The sequence below is a fragment of the Cottoperca gobio genome, chromosome 19, assembly GCF_900634415.1.
Source record: "Cottoperca gobio chromosome 19, fCotGob3.1, whole genome shotgun sequence".
Classification (NCBI taxonomy): Eukaryota; Metazoa; Chordata; class Actinopteri; order Perciformes; family Bovichtidae; genus Cottoperca; species Cottoperca gobio.
In genome coordinates, this window is record NC_041373.1 from 18,032,632 (window position 1) to 18,058,389 (window position 25,758).

At 43.5% G+C, this 25,758-nt stretch overlaps 2 protein-coding genes across 3 annotated transcripts; both read left to right on the top strand.

Annotated features, from left to right (window-relative positions):
* The first annotated feature begins 380 nt into the window (after window positions 1-380).
* Window positions 381-13,325, top strand: zc3h7bb (zinc finger CCCH-type containing 7Bb). The gene is made up of 21 exons (XM_029456116.1): window positions 381-605; window positions 1,416-1,477; window positions 1,586-1,622; window positions 1,892-2,089; window positions 2,563-2,721; window positions 2,823-2,963; window positions 3,041-3,083; window positions 3,169-3,404; window positions 4,367-4,652; window positions 4,908-4,966; window positions 5,124-5,223; window positions 5,598-5,759; window positions 5,860-6,065; window positions 6,177-6,277; window positions 6,400-6,581; window positions 6,952-7,031; window positions 7,394-7,644; window positions 7,928-8,033; window positions 8,326-8,434; window positions 8,586-8,719; window positions 9,037-13,325. Exons 2-21 carry the CDS (start codon window positions 1,419-1,421, stop codon window positions 9,070-9,072), a joined length of 2,685 nt encoding a protein of 894 aa, XP_029311976.1. The 5' UTR covers window positions 381-605; window positions 1,416-1,418; the 3' UTR covers window positions 9,073-13,325.
* Window positions 13,326-14,850: 1,525 nt separating this feature from the next.
* On the top strand, window positions 14,851-24,605 carry tefa (TEF transcription factor, PAR bZIP family member a). 2 transcript variants are annotated; one of them, XM_029457104.1, is made up of 5 exons: window positions 14,851-15,046; window positions 20,774-21,142; window positions 22,709-22,920; window positions 23,420-23,631; window positions 23,871-24,605. In XM_029457104.1, exons 1-5 carry the CDS (start codon window positions 14,971-14,973, stop codon window positions 23,887-23,889), a joined length of 888 nt encoding a protein of 295 aa, XP_029312964.1. In that variant the 5' UTR covers window positions 14,851-14,970; the 3' UTR covers window positions 23,890-24,605. The 2 variants fall into 2 exon arrangements, with proteins under 2 accessions (XP_029312964.1, XP_029312963.1); XM_029457103.1 differs by lacking the exon at window positions 14,851-15,046 and adding an exon at window positions 18,368-18,724.
* The last annotated feature ends 1,153 nt before the right edge of the window (window positions 24,606-25,758 follow it).

Consider the following 25,758-nt stretch of genomic DNA (forward strand, 5'->3'; position numbering starts at 1 on the left):
ACTTTACTTCATACATCAAACATACTGTACTTTTACTAAACACTACATTTATCTGACCTCACAACTACTTTGCAGATAACAATTTTCATAATATGATGTATTGTTATAGATATACAATAACAAAGTAAATGTACATAGTCATAACAAAGAATGTGTGTGAGTTTAACAAAACCTTTTCTCTTGAGCCTGGACAAGAGAAGAGATGCATTTGAACATGTTGAATACAGGGCCTATATGTGTGTTTTACACTCTGGTATTACTACTTTTACTTTAGTGCATGCTTAACTACCTTCTGCACCACACAGTGAATGGAAACGAATCCCAGTCAGAACAGTGACAGGTTTTGCTGCCCTCTTGTGGTCATACTTCTTCTGGAAACTTGTTGCGATACTGCACTCACTAGCAGTTAGCTAGCTAACATTAGCCAGTCAGTATCCAGCAGCAGTGGTAGCGCAGAGAAACTCGTGCTCCGTCCACATACCAATGACAGGGACACTAAACCTACAGATATGCGCCTGGACATTGACTGCTAGTTTCTCCTGTCTGTGTCGCCAACGCTGTGTGAAGATATTTCTGATCTGAAAAAGGCTGTAACGTAACTCTCGGTGAGTTGCCGTGCTAAATGAGGGCTGTGGCTATTAGCTGGGGCTCCACCAGTACATTAAGTTAGCTAACTAACTGGTAGCTAGGTAACACTGGGTTTATAAGCAGTGTAGTCATACATGTCATCTCAACAATAACCAGGAAAATGCACGTGACTTCGAGCAGAATCAAACATTTTTTAAAGCTAACTTAAGTTAGCATTCTTAATTTCTATAACGTTAGCTAAACTAAATTACAGTGATTAGCATTTAGGCTAAGCAATTAGCGTTAGCTGGCTAATCCTAACTACTGTGTAGGTAAACCCAGGTAGCGTTAACGTTACCTACACGTACGTAATTCGCAGCTAACCCGATGCTAGCTAGTTGTGTATTTGACATCGCTGTAGGTGAAACGTTAGGTAACGTTATCATTTCCCCGACATTGTTATGGCTAAGGGTTAAACTGTCGCTAACGTACAGATGCCCCTCCCAAAAATATCCGCAATTTCTGCGTGAAATACTTCTTGCCGAAAGGTGTCATCTTTAGATGATTAATGCTAACGATAGCTAGCTAGCCGCTAGTCGCCAGCCTCACTGTTAGCCGTCCCCGCTGTTTGTTTACGCAAATCCGGTGCTTGCTTAGCGTGTTTTTGTGGCAGGCCTTCGCTTGTCTGGGACGACTGTGTAGTTAGCAGCTTTTGCAAAGGTTTTTACATCATTGCAGAATATAATACAATGCTATGTGTGGATATATTGGTGGTAGCTGTCAAAGCTGTCATTAATGTAACTGCAACAAGTGGAGTTTTAAACTGGCAACCTGTTCTTGACCCTCAGGCCATGGATACTGATCGACAGAAACGAAGAGAGGAAATTCAGAAAGCCATGAGCTTTATCCAGTAAGTGCACAAGCAATATTGATTTAATGCCTCCTTCGCAACTAATTAGAGGTATCATACCCCATGTATATGTAGAACAATGACAGCCTTCCTATTTTCTGCCCTCAGGTCATCATTGCCTTTCCCCGAGCCAGAGAGTTATGAGGTTTGCATTGATCCTTTTCATCCCCGTTTTTGTTTACAACCTTTTATTCACAATGTGCTCCCACAATACTTACTCACATATTACACCATGACTATACTCACATTTGTTCTATTATCTCCTGGACCTAGATGTAAATTTGAGCAAAGACATTGTGTTTTATTAATCTTTCTTGTTCCCTTTTTCTTGTCTTGAACATCACATATCCCCTTGCGATTTGTTATGTGTCTTAATATGCAATATCTCTTTGACCTCTTACACGTTCCCTTCAGGCATTTGTGACCCAGTTGGTGTGTAACTTGCTGGACGAGGGCAATTGTTGCTTTCGAGATGGGGACAGTCGTCAGGCGACCCAGCAGTATGGGGAGGGGATCAGTGTTGCCCGCTACGCTCAGGCTGAGGCCCTCGTCATCCCCCACCTGCTGCTGGAGAGCCTATATGTCAACAGGGCTGCTGCCTGCTACCAGACGGTGAGGGAGAATGGAAAAGATGGGATATGTCACTTGCAGATGGTCATGTGGACACAAAAAACGCAGTAGGGAATGTATATCAGTTCGGCTTATCATAGACCAATTAATTAATAAGGGCGTATTAGGGCCATTGTAGGTTTAAATAAAAATCATTTGAAAAAATCCGGGGAAGGGGGGGGGTAATATTCAGAGAAAAGACTCAGAATTTCTGAGATTTAAGTCTTAAATCTACAGAGAGCGAAATCTTGTCAAGGAACCGCTTCACTTTGCAAGGTTGGATCAACCTCATCACGGCACGGAGTAGCCAGGATGTATTCTGCAGTATACAGTCGGGGATGATTTAGCATAAAAATGATCTCTTCTTGTGGGTTCGGTTTAACTCCGTGCAATTCTCTTTCTGTTCCGTGTCAAATGACTTCAATTCAAAGGCCTTTCTTGCTCTAACTGTGTATCTCTGTGTTGTTCGGCCTCAGAGGGAGTTTGAGCGCGGTGTTCAGGACTGTGACAGTGCACTGTGTGTGTCAGAAGGCAGTCGCAGGGCTTTGTACCGCAAAGCAATCTGTCTGAGGGAGCTGGGACGAATCCGAGAGGCCTACGAGTCTTCAACCAAATGTCTGCTGACAGCACCACATGTATGTCATCAACGCTGAAAGTATTTGGACTTTAGACTATTGTCCCAAAGGAGAAATTCCTTTCCACAGCACTGTACCTCTTTTTGTGTTTGATCTTCCAGGACAGGCAGGTGAGTGACCTGGCTCAGGATCTGGCCAATAAACTGGGCCTGAAGAACCGCAAGGCTTACGTCAGCCCACAGACGGTGTCCTCGGCCACAGAAGGGGAGAGTCACGGGGAGTCTTCCCCCCCCACAGGAGAGGTGGGTGCTGTTGTGAGCTACATACTCAGAATGTGGGGACTGATTGAGAGGCTAATCGTGTCTGTTGTTTTCTTCAGATGTCCTCCAATGGGCTGGAATCTCTGGGTGACATGGGATCAGGTATTACAAACGGACACACCGTGAACATGTCCGCTCCTACCCAGAATCCCATCTGTTTCCAATATTAATTTCCTCCTCTCTTCAGATGACATGTCTAATGCGCAGTGCATCCCCGCTCCTTTGGCCACACCCATCCCAGTCAGCGATGACCCGGCGTCCCCTGAGGTGAGCCCATGCACTGACCAATCAGAGAGCCCCAGCAGCCAGGGCCTGCCTCCCATGCCGTACTCCGTCCCCGTGTCGGAGCACATGGATGAATGCAATATCACCAAGGAAGAGCTAGACAGTCTGCTGGAGTGCAACCCCAAGAAAGTGTGTGAGGTGAGTGAAGGACAGATGAGCGAGAAATCCACCATCATTCACAGCTGTGGGGTCACAGTCCGTGTTATTTCCACAGGTCATGAGATAAGTTGGTCATTTGTTGTTTGCTACATTGGATTTAGAAATGTCTTTCTTTTTAAACGGATGGAAGGCTGCGTATCAAACACGTTCTTCACTCGACTGCAGCAGCTCTTGTTAATCTATGCAGCTCTCTAAATCGGTCTAGTCTATTTTTTCAAACAAATGCGTGTAAATGGGAAGTTGATGCTAAATAAAACACTATTACTTTACTCCAATTTCCTACATATTTTAGGTTTTTATCAACATTTCTATCATTTTAATTATAATAGTTTTATCATATTATCTTTATTTACTTATTATCTGACCTTGTTCTCTGATTTGATGGCATTTATTTCTCATTAATTGCTGTTTATTTGATTCTTTATTGTTTAATGTGCACACCATGTGTAAAGGGTTTTGATAGGTGGAAGCCTGGACAAATAAAGTTATTTTTAATTTATTTATTTCTTTAGTTTAATGAGAGATCGCCGTCTAGTGGTCAAAATAATTAGTGGAAGCCTTGCTCAGGCTTAGAGAAAGCTGTAACTTGTTGCAGATTAAGGACAGAAAATGGTGGGTAAATAAATCAAGGAAAGCACATTCAACAGGAAGTTAGGCTTCTTCTTCTTCTTCTCCTTCTTTTTCTTTTCTTCTTCTTCTTCTTCTTCTTCTTCTTCTTCTCCTCCTTCTCCTTCTTCTTCTTTCTTCTTCTTCTTCTTCTTCTTCTTCTTCTTCTCCTCCTTCTCCTCCTTCTCCTCCTTCTTCTTCTTCTTCTACTTCTTCTTCTTCTTGGCGCTTTGATATTCACGGACAAGATGGAACCGGTACAGGCCGTCGCGGTGACTTCAGTTGGTCGGCCTCTACATGAAGTAATGCTTTCCTCTGTTTGTCTCCTGGTCCAGAGTCCAGTCCAGGGTGCTATCCCCACCAACCTCCCCAACACGGCGGTGGGTCTCCGGCCTCCGTACTCCCCGAGCCTTCCAGCCCCGTCACCCCAGCTTCCCTCAGCCTTCTTCAGCTCCTCCATTAGTGAGATGCCCCCGCTGGAGTCCTTCTCGCAGCTGGCCCAGCGGGACCAGGGCTCCACCCAGGCGCAGGACGCTCTGGGAGGCTTCCCCACGGATGGAGAAGGGAAGGATGGAGTCGCTGCTGGCGGGCTGGACTCGTTGTCTGAGTACACTCTCCCTGGTGAGCGAAGAGTTGTTCTTCATCTCATTGAGGGAACAGCAGTCTTTGTTTGTTTTAGTTTAAATTGTCTTAGCATGTTTGAACAAGATGACAGAGAGATAATGTTGGACATCTTTAAACGTTAATCCCCAGAAATGTTGTTAAATGAAAGTAAATAGTTGTGTATGTAAACGTTTAGCTTTGTACACAGCAGTGAGTTTACTTTACCCTGAGATGCGAGTCTGACATCAGTGTCCTTGTGTCTCCCGTCTACAGGGGGACGAGTGTGTCACAGCTTCATTCCTGGAATGCGCAACCACAATGCTGCACATGCAGTGAGTGACACACACTTTTGCTTCATCTCTTGCTGGACAAACTGCTTTTTCATGGAACTGATAATGATGTCGCTTTTTATTCATTAGCAGCCCTTTCTGCCGCTAAGTGGCCTTTGTGTTTGACGTCACATGTCCCCGTCCCCCTCTTCTTCTTCAGAATGGTCCCGCAGGAACAAACCTGTCTCTGCTCTCCAGGAACCCTCTGGCAGCCACACATGAGTTTCGACAGGCCTGTCATGCCTGTTACAGCCGAATAGGTTCGTTCAAGTGGCTATTCCTGTTCTACGTCTCCGTTAGCACACCAACTGTTTTTAGTTTGTGTGAAATAGCTGCAACGATTACACAATAAACAGAAAAAGAATCGGCAACTATTTTGATAATCGATTAATCGTTAAAGTAATATTTCCTGCAAAAATGCTATAAAACGTCAAATATGGAGAGTTCCTGCTTTTTTCTGTTTTAAATAATATTAAACTGACTTATTAAAAGAATCGTTAGTTGCAGCCCTGATGTGAAATATGTAAACACTGTTTTAAGGGATGTTTAGTCATTATAGGTGTCTATCAGACTCTATTACAGTTCTGTAAATGAATGCAACATCATTTACAGAATCTATCTATCTATCTCTCAGGTCCTCGAGTGATGGACTACAAGTATCAGCCGGAGGCAGCACACCGCTGCAAGAGGGACGTGCTGCTGTGCCGCCTCAAAAACACCGATGACCCCACTTGGAAGAGGATCCGGCCACGACCGGCACGGAACAACTTCCTGGGGGCATTTGTACTTTGTAAAGGTACGTGCATATTATAAGTACAACACCTGACTGTATGTTGAAACAGCCAAACAGAGTTGAAATATGGCAAAAACAAATGTGTTTATATTGTCTCCCACAGAGGTGCAGGAGCGGCAGGAGTGCCAGTACGGAGAGAACTGTACGTTTGCTTACTGCCAGGAGGAGATCGACGTGTGGACACAGGAGAGGAAGGGCGCGCTGAGCCGAGAGCTGCTGTTCGATCCGCTGGGCAGCACAGAGAGACGGGCGCTCAGCGTCACCAGACTGCTGCAGCTCCACATGGGCATGTTCATGTTCCTCTGTGAGGTGAGACACCGTCTGTGTATCGCTTGTCCTTCTTTGGTGTCTTTAGACCTGCGCTTCTGGAGCGTTTGCACAAGACTTGGACTTAAATGCACCTCTCTCCTCTTTGAACAGGAATGTTTTGATAGTAAGCCTCGCATCATCAGCAAGCGCAGCAAAGAGAACTTGGCAGTCTGCTCAAACCTCACAGCTCGACACCCGTTCGACGACAACAAGTGAGTGTTACGGAGTTTGTGCGTCTTCATATTCAGTTTAGTGTGATGATAATTACACTCACTATTTAATTAAATGTTGTCTGTTGGCCTGTAAAAAAATCATCACGCTTCTCTACCTGCAGGTGCCTGGTGCACGTGGTGAGGTCGGCCAATGTGCGCTACAGTAAGGTGCGTCCGCTGCACCCTCTCTGCCAGTTCGACGTGTGTCGCCACGAGGTTCGCTATGGCTGCCAGCGTGAGGACAGCTGCTCCTTTGCTCACTCCGTCATAGAGCTCAAATGTTGGGTCCTGCAGCAGGATACTGGTGGGTAGAACACACACCTGTTGTCTTTTCAAATTGTCAATTTAATCAACTGTTCGTTTCATTTGTTCACCTGTAATGGAGACGTATCCCCTTTGTGTCATCAATTGACCTTTTCTCCAGTTTTAAACCACATTTTTACGATACAAATTTAAAATCTTGGTAGTTTTTCACTTTATATTTGAACCAGATGATGGAATTTATTCATCGGACGCCACCAAATTGCGTCTTTTGTTATGTTTTTGATTGAGAACGGTGCATTACGTGATTGATATTAGACCTTAATCCTATTACTGAAATAATGTCTTGCCAAATGTTTGCTGTATTTGACGATGAACACAGTATCTAGTAAAGTGAGTCATACTTCCTTCAGGTATCACCCATGAAGAGATGGTGCAGGAGTCCAAGAGACACTGGCAGAGGCTTGAGCAGAACGCACAGAAGCAGCAGAAGGTGAGACGGGATATCACGATACTGGAACTTCTAACTTTGTAAAGGGCATAAAATGTTAGATTCTATAAATATGAAAGATACTGTAAGTGTAACAAGGTTAAAACATGACAACAACTTTTCTTTTCCTGGCTGGAACCAGAAAACTGCAGAAACATTAATAATAATTTAAGCTTTGCCCTCGCTGCAGATGTTGTTACTCCTGGTAGCGTGCCGGCAGCCACATGCGTCCTCTCATGCACATGGCTGCCAGTATAATGAGCACGGAGGTTCCCCTCCTTTCCCCTTATAGTTACGTTAAAGAAGCTAAAGTGTCTGTTTCTATCAGCATTACCTTCTCATTTCTCTCTTCCTGTGTGTTTCAGCCGATCCACATCCCCCACTCGAGCAGCAGCATGCCTGCAGGAGGAATGGGGGGCATGGGGGGTGGTGGTGGCGGAGGAGATGGCATCGGTGGGGGTGGTGTGGGCCCAGTGGGAGGGTTAGGAGCAGGGGTGGGAAGAGGTCGTCCCCTCAACCTGAAAATGAAGTTTGTGTGCGGACAGTGCTGGAGAGAAGGACAAGTCAACGAGCCCGACAAGAACCTCAAGTACTGCACTGCCAAAGCACGACACAGGTGAGGCTCTCGTGTGTGTGTGTGTGTGTGTGTGTGTGTGTGTGTGTGTGTGTGTGTGTGTGTGTGTGTGTGTGAGTGTGAGTGTGAGTGTGAGTGAGTGAGTGAGAGCCCGTGTTTGTGAAGTGGTTCACCCTGAACAACAACAGACCAGGCTCACTTAAGGTGTATGCTTATTTGTTTTGCTTAAGATAGATTGTTCTCCATTTAAATGCACAGAAGAGCGCAGTAATAAAACACTTTTTTAAGGTTTGTTTTAATTCATGTCGGCTCTCTGTCTGCTTAGCTGGACGAAGGAGCGCCGGGTCCTGCTGGTGAAGTCATTCGAGAAGAAGAAGTGGGTTGTTGTTCGGCCTCTGCCCTTCTCCCGCACCTATCCTCAGCAATACGACGTGAGTCCTTGTACACTCTCTTCTCTGCCTCTCCACCTCTCACATGCCAAGTACAGCTGACTTTGCCCTTGAGGACATGTGTTGTTGTACATCTTCTTACCCCTGCGTCTTATTATTCTGCAGCAGCCAGTGTGTCTCTGACAGTGTTTTCGTGTTGACACAGTAAATGTAGGATTACTGTATTCTAGTTATTAGAAAAAGTTCATTTATCAATATAATTGGCCAATTACATCCAAGAGCAAGTTCTCTTGCACTGCCTGACGCTGTAACACTCTCCTCTTGCCTCATGCAGATGTGTGTGCACGTGATGAAGCAGAAGAAGTGTCACTACATCGGGAACTGCTCATTTGCTCACAGTCTGGAGGAGAGGGACGTCTGGACGTACATGAAGAACAACAGCTGTAAGCTCCGGCTCCATCCAGAACCACTGCGTTTAAATATACTGAAGAGTGGTGGTGTATTTACATCTAGATTTAACTGTCACTGAATGATCTTTCCCCACTTGCACTGATTGTCTCTTGCTCTCGTCTTTCTTCCCTCACTCCTCTGCAGTGAGAGACATGCAACAGATGTACGAACTGTGGCTGCAGCTCACCAATCAGAGTAGACGCACAGACGGCTCCACTGTGACCCCGTCCCCCGAGGACAAGCAGGTCACCATAACAGCGGATTACTCAGAAAGCATGGTGAGTAGTCACAACACCATCCTCTGATTAAACCTGCCCCCCCATTTTATCAGTGGCCTGAGCATCAAATGAATTTAACACGTGAAGATGATGATTTATATAATAACCATCGGGGCTCGTCTGAATGTCTGTTCATTCTGTTTAAAGACGCTACTTCTGCACAGTTGCAGATAAAGATTAGGCTACGTTAATATATTAGTATTATACTAACTGCAGGCTTGGAGACGTTTGCATGTTTATAGGAACTTCCCTGTTGGCCCAGTTCACATGATTGTTAAGTGTGAGAGATGAGCTGTGTTGACGTGCTGATGTTTCAGGGAGGCCGGCGGTTGTCAGACGGAGACGATCTCTGAGTGACTGATCGCCGCTGAGCTGCAGACCGAGACGGGCCTTCCTCACCAGCTACAACTAAACAGTCTGACCTCCTCTAACATCTAGCCAGCAGTGTGAGAGCAGTGCAGACACACAACCCCCATATACATGTACACACACACACACACACACGCATATTAACCCTTCCACAGGCACCGCTTAACACGAAGAGAAAGCTTTGTAAGTGAAAATACGGGACTTGGCTTTAGCGTTGTGTTTTAATATCATGCTGCAGTTACACAGCGCTTCCCCTTCAGCAGATTATACCGCAGAAATTCCACAGACAACTAGTTTTGCTCTGACTAAAAATAGTCAACAGTGCTCTTTGGAGTATTCGTGTCCACCAGGCGCCACCTTCGTCTTTCTTTTCTTAAAGTCCTCGCAGCACTGAAGCGATTCTTGGGTGGCCGCGCTGGTCGCAGCTCGTACATTTAGCTTGGTGATGATTTAAACCGAAGCCCAAAGTGCTGTCGACGTTAACGGAGACCGAAGAAAACTATGAAGAGTTGTAGAAAGAGGTTCTCGGTGGACACTCCTCGTTGAGCTGCGTAACAACCAAATCCCACTCCTTCCTTCACGGGAGTTTTGCGAGAGGGTCAAAAATAACTTTCTGGAGATGAATGATTTTTCTCCACGGGGAGTTGTACTTCCTTGTTATATTGTCTGCCATATTGGTAGAAAGCTATGAATGTAACGCCTGCACGGGCCTTTAAAACTTGGAAATTAGTCATTTAAAGCGTTGCTGTGGATGTGGAATGTATGCAAGTATACTTAAATACCCCATCGAAATATTGTGTAACATGACAGGCCCCCCCTTCTCTCTCTTGATGGCTGGTTACGCAATCAACCACGCACAGACACGCAAACACACCTACGTGAGAATGTGGGAACAGAACAATGTTAACTTATCACCTGAGGCTAAAGTACACGTGCGCACGGCTCAAAGCAGTTGCGGCGTCCATGATGTACGTGAAAGCTGACGGATGCGAGGGCTACAGAGACGTGACTGCAGCAGTCCATGCTAGAGCTGCTCTCCGCATTAGATCAGTTCAGACCGCAGATGCCCATTAAGAAATAATGACCTCGCTTGGACTGAAGCACAGTGAAAATACTGCACGTGCAGAAGTTCTGTAATAGTTAAAGGGAAGAAAAGATACTTTAAAGAGTAAAACGTTGGGAGGAAATGACTAGACATGGAGGATTATTAAGAAGGTATATTTTCTATAGTTGATTGTAAGAATATTTAAAAAGTTCTTCAGTTGAACTGGGGCCATTATTTCCCCGAGGAAACAATCATGCCCCCACGGCCTTCTGATGGAAACCCGTGTTCCTCATACTTCCATGTGTTGCCCCTAATATCGACCTTTCATCATGGAAACCCTTCTCGCCACATATTGTGCCTATAAACACACCAACATGCGACACACGCACACACGCACAGAGGCAGGATTTCTTCTTCTAGCCTTTTAATGTGGACGGAGACGCGATAGAGCTATGTCTATATTCAGATACATATACACACATATTATACATATTTACAAATAATGCTATACTAATAATAATTGATAACTTAGCGGTTAAGCTTAATAAATATATAACCTGAAAATCTGTATTGATTACATAGAAGAACTTCTTGTTATTGAGGTATTGCTATATGACATGTAACGCTGAACTAGACGACTATAGTGATTTCTTTTCTTTTTTTGGGATTTCTTTTCTTAATTTTTATTCTTTATATTTTTGTAATTTTTCCTTCTGTGCGGGTTGTTCCAGACGGGGTTGTATGAACCGGTTGAAGCAGAACTATAGTTTGGCAGTGTTCCTGTTCTGCAATGTGTAGGTTAAACTTTATACTTTAAGCATTCATCTTGATCTTCAGAGCGACCGCTTCAATTCTCAAAATACTGACATCACGCTCGACCAGAACGTTCTGCTCAGGTGGAGGGAAATGAAAGTGTGAAGACGGGACCACCTGCAGAAAACACAGTATCGAGTTGTGTGATCTTGCATTTCGTCCGCAGTCATTGGATAAACAGAAACTAGAGATGCAACACTAAAGGCTGCAGTGTCTTAATTATCCAGCCCGATCAGAATTAGACGGAGCGCTAACTCCACAAAGCAGATCTCAGGTCAGTTTTGCTGCTCACTCGGCAGCTGTTTTGGTTTGATTGTGGACGATGAGCCCCCCCTCTGGAACAGCCCAGTGTTAGCTTCTTCGAGGGATCGTATTACTACTACTCCTAGTATGATGATGAATATGATGACGATAATGATTGCTATCTATTTCTATTTCTTCTCTATATGCTATTGATATATGTATGTTAATTGCAATGTATAACTCTTTATATATGTATCCATGTATGAATATAATAATTAACAGTAAATACGCGTCTGTGTATGCAGCGGTGGGAGGCAGTGAGCAGGGAGCGTCAAAGCTTCTGATATTTAATGTGCGGCGTTTTAAGACCTGCAGGTGGTGACGTCGGAGACATCCACAGCACGGCACACCTGCTCCATAGTAATGTTGTCTGCGATCTGTTTGTAAGCCTTAACATTATTTGGGCTCTGGCCGGAAAGGGAAAAAACAAAGTTGATGATGAAAGTTTACAGTATATATACGGTTTCACCTGCTCACTGCTGTTTGTTTAAATCCACCAGGTAAAGACGGATATGGAAAAGCATACATAGTAGCCTATATACTCCCATATAGCGCCTTATTCGATATACTACACCTATAAGATGATACATAATCCTGCTTACTATATACAGTATATGATACCTGATACCTATTATAATACTTAGACTCCCTTATAAGGTCATTTAGATAAGAGATGGTGGAGCTGTTTATTTCTGTGGCTGTGGACGAGTTTGTGATCAGTAATGTGTTCCCATCTTGTTTATTTATATATATATATTTATATATATATATATAACACAAAAAAAGACAAGTTGTTAGAGTGCCGCACACTCAAATGCTCTTTATTAACGCATTGTTGTCAGTTCAGGATATTTGCAAAGCAGCTGGGATGGAAAGTTAAAATCAGCTACGAGCCAAAGATTGGAAAATCTTATTTCTGTCAGAAAAAGGAAGTCGCTGATAAATAACCAAAAAGTGGAGTTTAATTGATTCCAATTGGCTTTATTAAATAGTGAATATGGCGGGCATTTGTGTTTTTAACCAGCGTGCTAAGTGGACAGACTTCCTGCCTTTAAAGACATGTTGGAGTAAATTGTTCAAAAGTTTAAAAAAAGCCGAGCATTTGAGGGGGTGGGGGGGGTGGGGGGGCTCCTCTTCCGGTGTTGGAGAGAGACACTGATGATGGAACTGAATTGCACAGGAACAGAACAAACTGGATCCTGCGCTGCATGTTCTGTGTGTGTGTGTGTGTGTGTGTGTTGGAAACGGGCGAATCGTGACACAAACTAACGCTGAGGAGGGTTTCTGCTACTTTACGTGCACACAAGACAAAGTGCTGACCGGTTATACAATAACAACAAAGACTACATTTAATTAGTTTAATCTTTAGTGAATCTGGAGTTTCGTCCTCTAATGCAACACAACTGAACTCTTTACAGGATAATTGAAGTTGTGTTTAATTCCTTTTTTTGTGTGTTTGGTGTACTTGCCCTGGGAAAAGAGTGCAATCCTTTTTGTTGAGCCCCGATTACTTCAGTCTATCTTACCAAATACATCTTAACACCATTCATGCTGAAGAGGTGAGGAGACCGGTCCATGACACCTGAAGTGTGCCGGGCACAAGACTTTACCTGGAGACAATATCACCATGAACGGCAGTGCTTAGAAAATATGGCTTAACTTAAACCTACAATATTTACAGAGGCTGCAGCAACAGAAACCTTCAACGCATGCACGCGCTCGGCCCCCTGAGGAAGTGTGTGTGTGTGTCATGCGAGTCCCAGCACCAACACACGCCTACACAGCCACACAGAAATCTTAATGTATCAGTGTTCAATCAGTTAGAAGTTATTGGTTATTGGTTATTGGTTATTGGTTATTGGTTATTGGAATTGTTTAACGACTTTAAAGAAATCAGGGTTGTAAGAAGTGGACAAAACAAGGCCTCTTTTTGTACTGTATTTTTACATTTTGTTTTATGTTTTATCTTCTCAACTTTGTTTTCTCTTTTCTCCTCCCTGGTTGGAAGTTCATGTTCTCATAAGTGGACCAAATCTCTTGAAAGCATTTAATAAACAGATTGTTTTAGAAAACAAAGAAGTGTTTTTTTGTTTATTGAAGCACACAATTCACATTAAAGTCAAATATAGTCAACGCATCAGCATAATTATCAAGGACCTTGCAGTATCTACCTGTGCACATGCACTACTTGTAGTAAGTGGACACCTGAACGCTACAAACATCTAATTATTGACTCATTTCAAAGCCATGGACATCTTTCTGCTGCTTTAACAGCCGTTGCTCTTCGACACTTCACAGGATTTTGGACACATGGCTGCAGAGAGTTTCTCCCAGTCAGCCAGTTTGGTGGTAAAGTGTTTATAATCTATATATATTTTTAAAAGTGCACCACTTGCATGCAGTGGGGCACCAGCCCACAAAGATTTCTGGCATGTAGGGCAGCCGTTATGACACTGCATCATGAGGTTTTCTCCATTTTTAGGCCACCCTCGAGTGCATCATCAGGTTTTCTCTAATTAGGGGCGCCTATTAGTGCACTGCATCACATTTATCCACTGGACGGGCTCTTTATCTTGTTTGATCCACCTCCGAGAATGTTCTCGCAACAGACTAGGTACGGCTTGTTTTTATCTAGCTATTACTATACAGCCGGAAAAGCCTTTTTCTTTTAAAGCAGTTGTTGATCATTGCCGAGCAGTGAAGGAGTCAGCAGTCAATGACGGTATTAAACAGTCAAAAGGTATGTTTTATAAAACTTTTTTCTTAAATGTGCACAATAAAATCATAAACTGATGGGTCCAGTAGTATGAGAGACACACACACACCTGACCTGCACGTGTAATATACTCAATTTGGACCACCCACTGTTATAGTTACATTTAGGGGGTTTGTGCATTTTGTTTCATATAAAATGTTTTCTCAGAGAAAACCTTGTCAAACTTTAATTCGTACAATCCACGCAGGTGTGTTAGTTGCAGAGCCCTCGTGCTAAATGGAAATGAGGCAATACTAATGTAATTAGATTCACCTGTGCTCTACCTGCCGTGACAAATCAAAAATGTCTTCCGTTAGAAATGCATGTGTGGTATCTTTATACATGTGTATTTTATAGGCTGTATAATAAATAAAGGGTCAATGGTTGTCATTTTAGGAGTATTGCTCCTATAGGGACTTAATATGCGTGTTTTCTTAATGTTATATGTTAGGTTTTCCTATTCTCACTACAACAGTAACATTTTAATAAAATATGTGTAATTAAATGATTATTACCGTTTCTTTTTGTTTAGTCAGACGAGTCAGGAGGAGCTACAGGTCAATTATACGTTAATATTTAACGCTCCGTGTTTCATTTTTACAAAACAGACTGCTGCATTCAGGGTCTACACTTTTTTTAATTTTATTTTTACCTTAGGTAATACAGACGTGGCTCAGGATTGGCTGTCACCGCTATGATGGAATCACCTACTGACCAATCGGCGCTCTTTCCGTCGATGCTGAGGGAAAGCGCGCTGCTGATTGGCTGCGGAGGAGCGGAGTGGGCGGGCTGCGTTAAGTAACTTGTTGAGTTCATAGTGTAGGTATATGACTCGTTACAGTTTTGTATGAGTCATTCATGTAAGCTGTCAAGCTCGTGTAAGCCTCTTTTCATTTTATACGTATAACTGCTTCTTGTGAGCTCTGAAATATATGTTGACCTAATTTTAAATATTTTTAAATAAACATGTCTTCAGAGATTCCGGAAGTTTTCAGGGCTTTTCTTGAGCATCCATTCACTCTCCCAAACTTTGAAGATATTGGTAAGTGGCTGTCAAATCAGTGAAGTGTGTTTTGTTGGAGTTACGTGCAGAAGCGTAAGAGTTTGGTTGTATGCAAAGACGAGGATAAGCGTTTTTAAACAGTTTCTGAAGTATCTGCAAACACCGGTGGGCTTGTTGCGTAAACTCCGTCAACTGAGCTGGATTGAGTTTGTGCCATCTGACTGCAGGGCTTCTCGGCTTTAGTCAGCAGGATCCAAGGGTTAGCGGGATTTAATTAATATATTATATTATATATTATAACAGTATTGAGTTTTGCCTTGCAGCTCCGAGAGACACTGTCGCAGAAGCAATGTCTGTCTCTTTATCTGTGTGTTCAGTAGCACGGACATATTTTATTTTAGGCTATTATATCGATGTATTTTAGACCATAGGTCTTCAACAGGGGGTCCGCGACCACCAGGGGGTCCGCGGAGGTACTGCAGGGGGGTCGCGAAATTGTTTGTAGATCAAGATTTTTTTTTGCTTTGCGCACGCCTACAGTCAGAGACAGTGGAGGAAAGGAGAGGGGTGAACGGACCTCTTCTATACAATATATGCAGTAGGGGGTCCCTTCTCCACGCTACACACATTTGGGGGTCCTTGGCCTGAAAAACGTTGAAGACCCCTGTTTTAGACCATCATGCAAACATGCAAGCAAAGTATGAAAGCTGCGAAAACCAGCCCCCAATTATCTCTGCATGCATTGTGACATACCTAATAGATCGTGTGCATGTGACGTCACGCTTACTCCCAACCCGTAAATCAGCCATGTTGGATGATATACACAACCAAGACGGCGCCCGTTCACGTGTGAGTTGCTGCAACACTTCGTAATTTTCTTTGTATTTAAACGTCTAAGATTGAAAGAAAATGCCGATCGTGTGCGCAGTGTATAATTGTGGTCATAATGCTACTCGTGACCCAGAGAAACGGTTCTTTAGATTTCCTACAATCATCAAAAACAACGATCCACAAAAGAGGGATGAATTGCTGTCTACCGAACGCCGTCAGCTGGTTTAGCAACATAACTCGTGAGGATTTAACAGAAGAAGAAGCACAATTCACCCGTGTGTGTGGCGTCCACTTTATATCTGGTAAGAGCTCATGCTAAAGCTATGTTTTCAATGTTTACATTAAACATTTGTGCTTATGATATACCCGAACACTGTAAGACCTTACTTCTCCGTATCGCTGACCGGTAAATAAGGCACTTTCTTTACATGTGATGCCATTTGCTCTTTTCTTCTGTGCATGTTTTTGTTTGGCTTATTCTTGAGACTACTTCACTTACTTGTGAAAAGCAAAGCACCAATGTGAGAACATGCTTCGCTTAATCCCGCCATACAATCACAGTGTGCGAGGATAACATCGCCGCTCTTCGGTGTATCTCGAGCTTTGAGAGTGATTTACACGGGCATGGACGAGCACCCTGTCATCTTTCAGTGGTTTGGTAAGAAGACTACCAACCCAGCCAGAAACAAAGACGTTAGAAGCATCTAAGCTCTTGTACGCCTTCATGTGTGCGTTGGTTGCCCACGACGTTTGTAGCACAAGGTAGTTCACAATATCCGGATATTCAATCGGCGGTAATGAATCTAAATCCTCAATATAATCCGACGGCTTCAGCGTGTACGGGTCACGGCTGCACATTTGGACTTTCCCTCTGAATGTTGCCTTTGCAGAGGATCCAGAGAGTCAACATACTTTGAAGAAGTCGGAGTTGTATTGCTGTTGTTGTTCGCTTTAGACGCCATTGTTGTTCGCTTTAGACGCCATTGTTGATTTGTATATCATCCAACATGGCGCCGCACGCATACGTCACACAGTTTTGTCACGTGTTTGCACACTATCTATAGGGAACAAATGTCAATTCATAGAAATATATATATATATATTTTTAATACATATATTATTGAACTGTATTACATCTTTATTTACAGCAACATAAAACAACAACAACAACAACCGGAGGGAAAAACAATTTAATTAAATGATTTAAGCAACAACAAAAAATACAAAACGACACAACAAACAGGAAAAATATACACAAAAAACAAATATGAAAATAAGTATCTGGTATCAATTCACATACATGGTGAGCATGGTTTGTTTTCATAGTGACTTAAACCAACATATGCTCCAGCAAGGCCACTCCATTTTGTTTGTGTGTGTGTGTGGGGGGGGGGGGGGGGCTCCAGGACCCCGACATGTACTAGGCTTCAAAGTCGTGGCTTTTAAAAAACTATTTTTAGATTTTAGTGCCTCACTTTTTTATTAACTTTGCCTGAAAGGGAAATGATATTGTGGGCAGATACATTTTTTGCAATGCATCCACATCAGAACATGAACATTTAATTGAAGTTCATGTTTGTCTGAGGTTTTACGTAGGTTTCCTTTCGACTGTCAGGAGTGTGTTTTTATGTTAAAGAGCTGGTGTTTCTGTCTTACCACTCACACACAGCACATGCACATTATTTCAAGGACAAATGGAGGTGGTTTTATATAGGCCTTGTTCTGTAATACTGCACATCACCTTGTATATCTTTTTTTTATATTTATCTTGTTTGTGGTGAAGACTGCTGCATATAATTAGTAATAGTATAAGTAAGAGTCATTAGTTAAATGCCAAAGGTTTTAAATGATGCATTGGGTAAAGCAAACAACCTTCACTGCTCATTTGCTGTAGCAGCTGACCTTTTTTTGAAGGCTTTCTCCTCAAAATGTTGTGCCAAAAACAGAATATGTGAGACGCAAACAAGCAACATTAGACAAGAACAACCTGCCAACACCACCAACACTGAAACCCCAGGTTGGACAGTTTTTATGAGTGTGTGTGCAAAGCCTGTAAATATGTAAGGGCGTCAGCTGCACATGCTTTGTCATGTGAGCTGTGGTGCAGCAGCATGCATTCACATGTTGCATGTACTGCAATGTCTTGCTCAAAGTGTAAACATGGAAATTTCATATATATTTCTGAAGATGATGGCACTGCATAGACCTAACTAATCAAAGTCTGTAAATACTTTCTACCGGTGTTTGTCTGTGCATATGTAAATGTGCATAGTTTAAAACCTAGATAGAGAAACATACCACTTGATAAATTGAGCCGGCTGGTTGCATCGCTATATCATGTCAATTTGGTGGCTTGTGACACGTTTTCCTGTTAATTTATTCGGTGGAAACATGTATATAACTCAGTCAACCAATGATATCTTAGCTAGTTGCCACGTGACAACCGCTATTGGCTCCTCACTAGAATCCCCGCCCACTCGAGCTAATTAATATTCATGAACCTAGGGTCCAGTCGGCCAATCAGACAAGGCTGGGTGGGACTATTTTGATGGTGGGGTTGCCGGTTTTGTCACGAACCAATTTTACCGAGTTGGACAGAATGTACTAACAGTCGTTGTCACACTTTTATCGTGGATTTTAAAAACGTTAGACACCCTGTAACGGCGGTGAAACCGGCGGAATAGCTACCGTTAACGTACAAACAGGATAACACCTGAGCGTTTGTGTCAGTTACTACCTGGATAACGTTAACAACAAGGGGCAACATGTCAGCAGAGCCGATTATCATCACACTGGAAACTGCGTCGGGGACCACCAGTGCATTCCCCGCGGTGTTAAAGCAGGTCATGGAAATGCCTCCGCCGAATATTCTGGACTGTGACGACGGTAAGTGCAGTGACTGGGACCGGGAGGAAGGAGCGAACCATGTAGCATTAGCATTAAGCTACATGTCAGTTGACCGAGCTGTTAGGTCAAACACAAGTGTAATACACTGTCAGTTTAGCACATGGTACCGACGTGTCTTCTCTAAAGTCTGTGACTAGTGAAGGGGAAACGAAGCTTTCTGAACCACTGTGGAGCAATTGTGTTGGGTTCACTTCTTTGAAGCATTTAATACTACATTGCGTCTGCCGGAAGTTGGAAACGTCAATCCCTAAAGTGTTGCTCTTGAACGGCACTACCAGTTTTTCTGTGACTCTGTACCAAATAAGATAACTTGCTTAACGGAACTTTGTCACAAACTTTGTTTTTTGTGTTACTGCTAATCACGGGAATATGGTTTATAGAAAGTGTTGAATATTACTCGAGATCCTGAAGGCAACATGGTTGAGGAAGGTACTCGTCCTTCTTTGTTTTGCTGTCACTCACATTTCAACGCCCCCCCCCCCCCCCCCCCCCCCCCCCCCCCTCAGTAAAATATACATGAAAGTGAAACATTTAAATGAATGAATTTGTTCAAAAAGAATTACAGAACTGAATCTCTAAATAATCAACATGAAGAAAACTTTCAATACACTTATTTTCAGTTTTTAACATTTTATTTTTTCAAGGTCAAAATTGAATCTTTCAGTTAAATTTTTCTTTCTTTCAAATGATCAAAACTTTTGGCCTGGATTTAGTTCCATGCTTTCCTTGTTCCTCTTGCCGCGATACTTCTGCTTTGAAAGGTTGATTTTGTGTGGACTAGTCTGCTTCCACCACAACAACACCCCCACCCTCATTATCGAGACTTTTCTAGACACGCCCCTGATGTTAAATACACTTGATGGAAAGTTCCCAATTTTTCCAATTGCTATGATTCATTTGTGGTGGTGAGGGTCTAGAGGTCTAGTGGAACGCCTTCCAAACAAAACACTAGAAGGTCGGGAGTTCCCCCTGAGCGAGGTACTTAACCCTGAGCTGCTCCAGGGAGACTGTCCCTGTACTTAGTTCACTGTAAGTCGCTCTGGATAAGAGCGTCTGCTAAATGACCTGTACTGTAATGTAATGTAATTTGTCAACAAAAATAATCAACTTACTAGTATGTGATGGAAAGTGTGTTATATGTTAAATTCTGTGTGGTTTTGAAAGGTGTCAGTCGCTGTACCTTAGCTAACATTTGCAGCAATGTCCTGAGACCCATCCTAAAACAGTTTACACCGCTCAACAACAGTTTACACCGCTCAACAACAGTTTACACCGCTCAACAACAACATACATTGACAGATTACTGAACAGGCACAAGGGGTCTTCTTGTTGGGAAGTCACAGAGAGACGCAAGAATACCAACAATTGACACAAATCTACCACAGAGACACAAAATGACCAACATGAGATACAACATGATCACAAAGACACAAAACAACAGAGACAGAATATGAAAACATAGAGATACACAACGTCTACGTAGAGATGCAAAGTTACCAAACATGTCTGTGCCTTTGGGGCCCATTGTCTCATAATCCGTCCATGACAATAAACACTCACGAGTGGTCTCACGAGGACCCTGCTGAGCTTTTAGTAGTACGTGGAGGACTTCTTTACATTGGTCCAGTTAAAGGATTTCAAATGAAAAATAACAAATCTGACTTTGAATGTGAACAACAATGCAAAATGGTGAACATGAACGTTGGCTAGTTGAGGTGTTCTGGAGCAGATGGAAGTTGAATTGCAGTTGTGGATATTTACGACAGGTCCCTTTTTACTGTTGAAAGGTGCAACAAGAAATTGGTGGTTGGGGTTTGGTGCCGGAGGGATCTTCTGGAAGAAGTATGTTTTGTAGAGAAAAACTATCATCGGGGTTGACTCTCAATTGCACTTTACTTTAGACGTATTCCTGTTGACCGCCATAAGATTAGACGCAAAACTGCCTTCTGGGTCACGATAAATGTGTTTACCAATTTCTGTAAATAATGTTTTTCTTGTATCTAAATGTGAATCGTTCCTGTGTTTCAGACACTGACAAGGAAAAGCTGTGTCTGGGAGACAATGTTGACCTGGGCGGAGGATTTGATATGGATATGGGTCCTTCGGCCGCCCTGACCCCCGCTATCTGGGAGAAAACCATTCCCTATGATGGTGAAAACTTCCACCTGGAGTACATGGACCTTGAGGAGTTCCTCGTAGAGAATGGCATCGCCAACTTGCCTGACGTGGACTCCACAAAGGGCAGCCCAGCAGGAGGTGTCGTGAAGATGGAGAAACTAAAGGTTGCCAAGCCAGCAAGCATGTCCCTGCTACCCATTCAGGACTTGGACAAGTGTGAGGGGGAAATATTGATCATCACAAAGACTGACTCCGATATCCTCTGTGAAGTTACTGCAGGTGAGTGGAGGTCGGAAGAAGTCAGAGAGGGCTGCAGGGTTTCACTAAATTACTGCTGAGCAAGTGTTTTTAAAAGGCAGAAAACCAGATGTTCAGGTCCTAGTGTTTACGAACGGAGGCTTGGGTTAAAGACCGGACAATTTATTGTTTCACACAAACCTACATGTAGAAACAAATTGCCCTGATCAGAAAATGTAAATGTGCTAGCATGGATGCACCAATTAAAATTAAATTAACTCAAATTAGAGCAACTTTTAGAAAGGGATGAATAAGATCTTGGATTGAAGTGGTGTCTGTGTGTGTGTCTGTGTCTGTGTGTGTCTGTCTGTCCGTGTGTCTGTCTGTCTGTCTGTGTGTGTCTGTGTGTGTGTGTCTCTGTCTGTCTGTCTGTGTGTGTGTGTCTGTCTGTGTGTGTCTGTGTGTGTGTGTCTCTGTCTGTCTGTCTGTGTGTGTGTGTCTGTCTGTGTGTGTCTGTCTGTGTGTGTCTGTCTGTGTGTGTCTGTCTGTGTGTGTCTGTGTGTGTGTGTGTCTGTCTGTGTGTGTCTGTCTGTCCGTGTGTCTGTCTGTCTGTCTCTGTCTGTGTGTGTCTGTCTGTCCGTGTGTCTGTCTGTCTGTCTGTGTGTGTCTGTCTGTCTGTGTGTGTCTGTGTGTGTGTGTCTCTGTCTGTCTGTCTGTGTGTGTGTGTCTGTCTGTGTGTGTCTGTCTGTGTGTGTCTGTCTGTCCGTGTGTCTGTCTGTCTGTCTGTGTGTGTCTGTCTGTCTGTGTGTGTCTGTCTGTCTGTGTGTGTCTGTCTGTCTGTGTGTGTCTGTCTGTGTGTGTCTGTGTGTGTGTGTGTCTGTCTGTGTGTGTCTGTCTGTCCGTGTGTCTGTCTGTCTGTCTCTGTCTGTGTGTGTGTGTGTGTGTCTCTGTCTGTGTGTGTCTGTGTGTGTCTGTGTGTCTCTGTCTGTGTGTGTCTCTGTCTGTGTGTGTCTCGGTCTGTGTGTGTGTGTGTGTGTCTGTCTGTGTGTGTCTGTCTGTGTGTGGCTGTGTCTGTGTGTGTGTGTGTCTGTGTGTGTCTGTGTGTGTCTGTGTGGCTGTGTCTGTGTGTGTGTCTCTGTCTGTGTGTGTGTGTGTCTGTGTGTGTCTGTGTGGCTGTGTCTGTGTGTGTGTCTCTGTCTGTGTGTGTGTGTGTCTCTGTCTGTGTGTGTGTGTGTGGCTGTGTGTGTGTGTCTCTGTGTCTGTCTGTGTGTGTCTCTGTCTGTGTGTCTCTGTCTGTGTGTGTGTCTGTGTCTGTGTGTCTCTGTGTGTGTCTGTGTCTGTGTGTGTCTGTGTGTGTCTGTGTGTGTCTGTGTGTCTCTGTCTGTGTGTCTCTGTGTGTGTGTGTGTGTGTGTGTGTGTGTGTGTGTGTGTGTGTGTGTGTGTGTGTGTGTGTGTGTGTGTGTGTGTGTGTGTGTGTGTGTGTGTGTTATGGCAGAAAGAAACAACATTAAAATATATTTTTAAAAACATGCTTTTGTGTCGCTGACCTTCAGCTTAATCTGCATCCATCTAATATTTCAGTTCTCGTGTTCCCTTCTCTCTGCTCAGAGGTGACCACTGAAAGCGACGACGAGACCCCCGAGGCCGATGAGATTGAGGTCGATATGAACTACGAGCCCGATCCCACTGACCTGGTCCTGTCAAGTGTGCCGGGCGGCGAGCTGTTTAACCCTCGCAAACACAAGTTCTCTGAAGATGAGCTCAAGCCACAGCCAATGATCAAGAAGGCAAAGAAGGTGTTGGTGCCTGAAGAGCAGAAGGTATGCTGGGAGAGACACGAGGACGCAGTGTTACTGCATCGTTTGTTTATGAAAAATACCACAATATTTAGACAAACTTGCATAAAGCAGGGCTTTAACATTTAAAGTTGCACACGGAGTATTTATCGTAATGTATAGCGCAGGACGCATGCAGTAACGTGGCTGATGAAATGACAAGCCTAGAACAGTTTTATTGGCTTGTCATTTCATCAGCTCCTCGCTGCACATGTGGTGTAAGAGCGTAGACGCAGCTGAAATCAGCCCGTCTCAGTGACTCGGCATGTTTTCCTTCCTTCCCTGAGAACACAGGTGTTTGTGAACACACACAAAGGAGCCTGGCTGTGGGCCATGTTATGCATCTGGCGGCGGTCAGATTAGTGCTAACGTGACAATAAGATGCATAAAGCTGTTAAACCAGGTTAGCTCAGAAAGCATGGTGGGGGCTGGTGTTGTTTCTTTGACTCCAACATGCTGCACCTTTTCTTCTCCACCTCTGCAGGATGACAAGTACTGGCACAGAAGAAAAAAGAACAACGTGGCTGCCAAACGCTCGCGTGACGCCCGCAGGTTAAAGGAGAACCAGATCACCGTCCGTGCGGCTTTCCTGGAGCGTGAGAACGCAGCGCTGCGGACAGAAGTCGCCGATCTACGGAAGGAGAGCAGCCGCCACAAGAACACAGTGGGTCGCTACGAAGCCAAATTCGGACAACTGTAAGGAACCTTAAAAAGCAAATGCGTGAAACTGTATATGGACATCTGTGTAGCAGACAGCACAGTGTCACGTAGACCTTTCTCCTCACTGGGTCAAACACTTCCTGGTTATGATGAATGGACATTACTATTAAGAAGAAGAAGACATTTGAAAACGTAGCCTGAGATCTTGTGACTCGTGTTTCTGCTGTTTAATGTTGACCCCTCTCCTTCCTCCCCTTGTTCTCTTCTCTTTCAAGTGCGCTGCTGGAAGACTAATAGACAGCAGTTGATTTATTTGTTCTAATGAATAAATAAATCTCCTTGAATTGTGCAAACACGAGAATCTACCGGATGAAGAAGGAGGGCTGGTGCTGCCGTGGAGGTGCAAGAGCATCTGAAGACTCGACGTTTGGTTTTTATTTCTGTCTTCTTCTTTTTCTTAAAGAATTTGATTGGTCCGTGTGAGAGGATATCCAAGTGCTTCTTCAGTGCACGTCTTCAGTGTACGCTTATCATGTTTTGTATGCCTTTTGCCGAAAGAGAATTTGTTTTGTTTTCATTTTCAAATGATACTTGAGTAGTAACTGTAACCGTTTACTTTTAGTCATTAGGGTATTGTAGAAATATTTGCAGGTTGCTTCCAGTTCTTCACACATTGAAACGAATTATGAAATCAACCTGTCCGTTTTTATTTCCAAATGTATATTACGTGTCAGATTGTGGAGCTGGGCTTTTATTTGCCCACAAGAACTTTCAACAGGAACATTTCCTTGTAACTTAAGCTTCTTCAGGGACGTGGCAAAAAGGTGCAGCCATAATTACTTCTCTTCACGTACAAGTACTTATTACCAGCAACACACAAACGCTCCGCTCTGTCTGTCTCTCTGTCTGTCTCTCTGTCTGTCTCTCTGTCTGTCTCACTGTCTGTCTCACTGTCTGTCTCTCTGTCTGTCTCTCTGTCTGTCTCACTGTCTGTCTCACTGTCTGTCTGTCTGTCTCTCTGTCTGTCTCCTGTCTGTCTCACTGTCTGTCTCACTGTCTCTCTGTCTGTCTCTCTGTCTGTCTCTCTGTCTGTCTCTCTGTCTGTCTCTCTGTCTGTCTCTCTGTCTCTCTGTCTGTCTCTCTGTCTGTCTCTCTGTCTCACTGTCTGTCTCACTGTCTGTCTCACTGTCTCACTGTCTCACTTGACGCCTGCTTTGCAGCCTGCAGGTCGTCAATGTTTTGTCCGTTTACGTCAAACCTTTTAAGATATCTGGTGTAGAATCCACTGATGCATGTGCAGCACTGTAAATAGTTGTAGCCTCAGATTATAATCTCGATTTTTTTTTCCCCCCCTCCATGTAAAATGTATTCTGTATCGTACAGTGCACGCCACGTTTTTGAACAACTACGTTTTGGATACATTTCAAGCAATGAAAGTGTACATTTACTGTAAATGTAAACGCTCTCCTTCTCTCACTGACGAGCTGAGATCTGTTTAATGTCTCAGAGGTTGTTTATGGCAGGCTGCTTGTGCTATCAGGACTTCAATTAGTGCCTTATTAAAGGCAGGTTGAGGGGAAATGTTTCACTCGTTAAGCCTCAAGAAGCATGTTGTCAGCTAAAAGTAATCCAGCTCATACTTTCCTATTATTCACGAGTGCTTGAACGTTCCACCAAACTAGGGATTCAAAAACCTTCGGCTGGGTGTGATTGTGCGTTCAGATTGTATCAACTGTTACGTTTGTGGGATGCGTTGGTGGACACAGAATCTGTCGTCTGTTCTGAGTGACGGTGCCAACGGATTTTGTTTTGACAAACCGGGAAACCTCATTATGTGCAAACTGTATCGGGATTCTCAATCAAAATTGAACCTTTAAAAAGTCTTCAAGCTATTTCAATACTGAGTAATCTGCCAGTTTTACAGGGGGGGCATGTTGTGCAACAATAACTTCACAAATTCAAATTGTGAAAATATTTTACTGTCCAATTCCGACCAAGCACAGAGTGACTTCACCTAAATAAATACATGATGGTGTTTCTTTGGGAAGGGGTTCCCATGTGTGAAGGATGTTTTCAACATTACAACCTGCAGTAAATGCTGTTTATCAGTTTATACATTATGCTTTTTGTAAAATGTCAGGAGTCACATTTTTCCGCGATGAT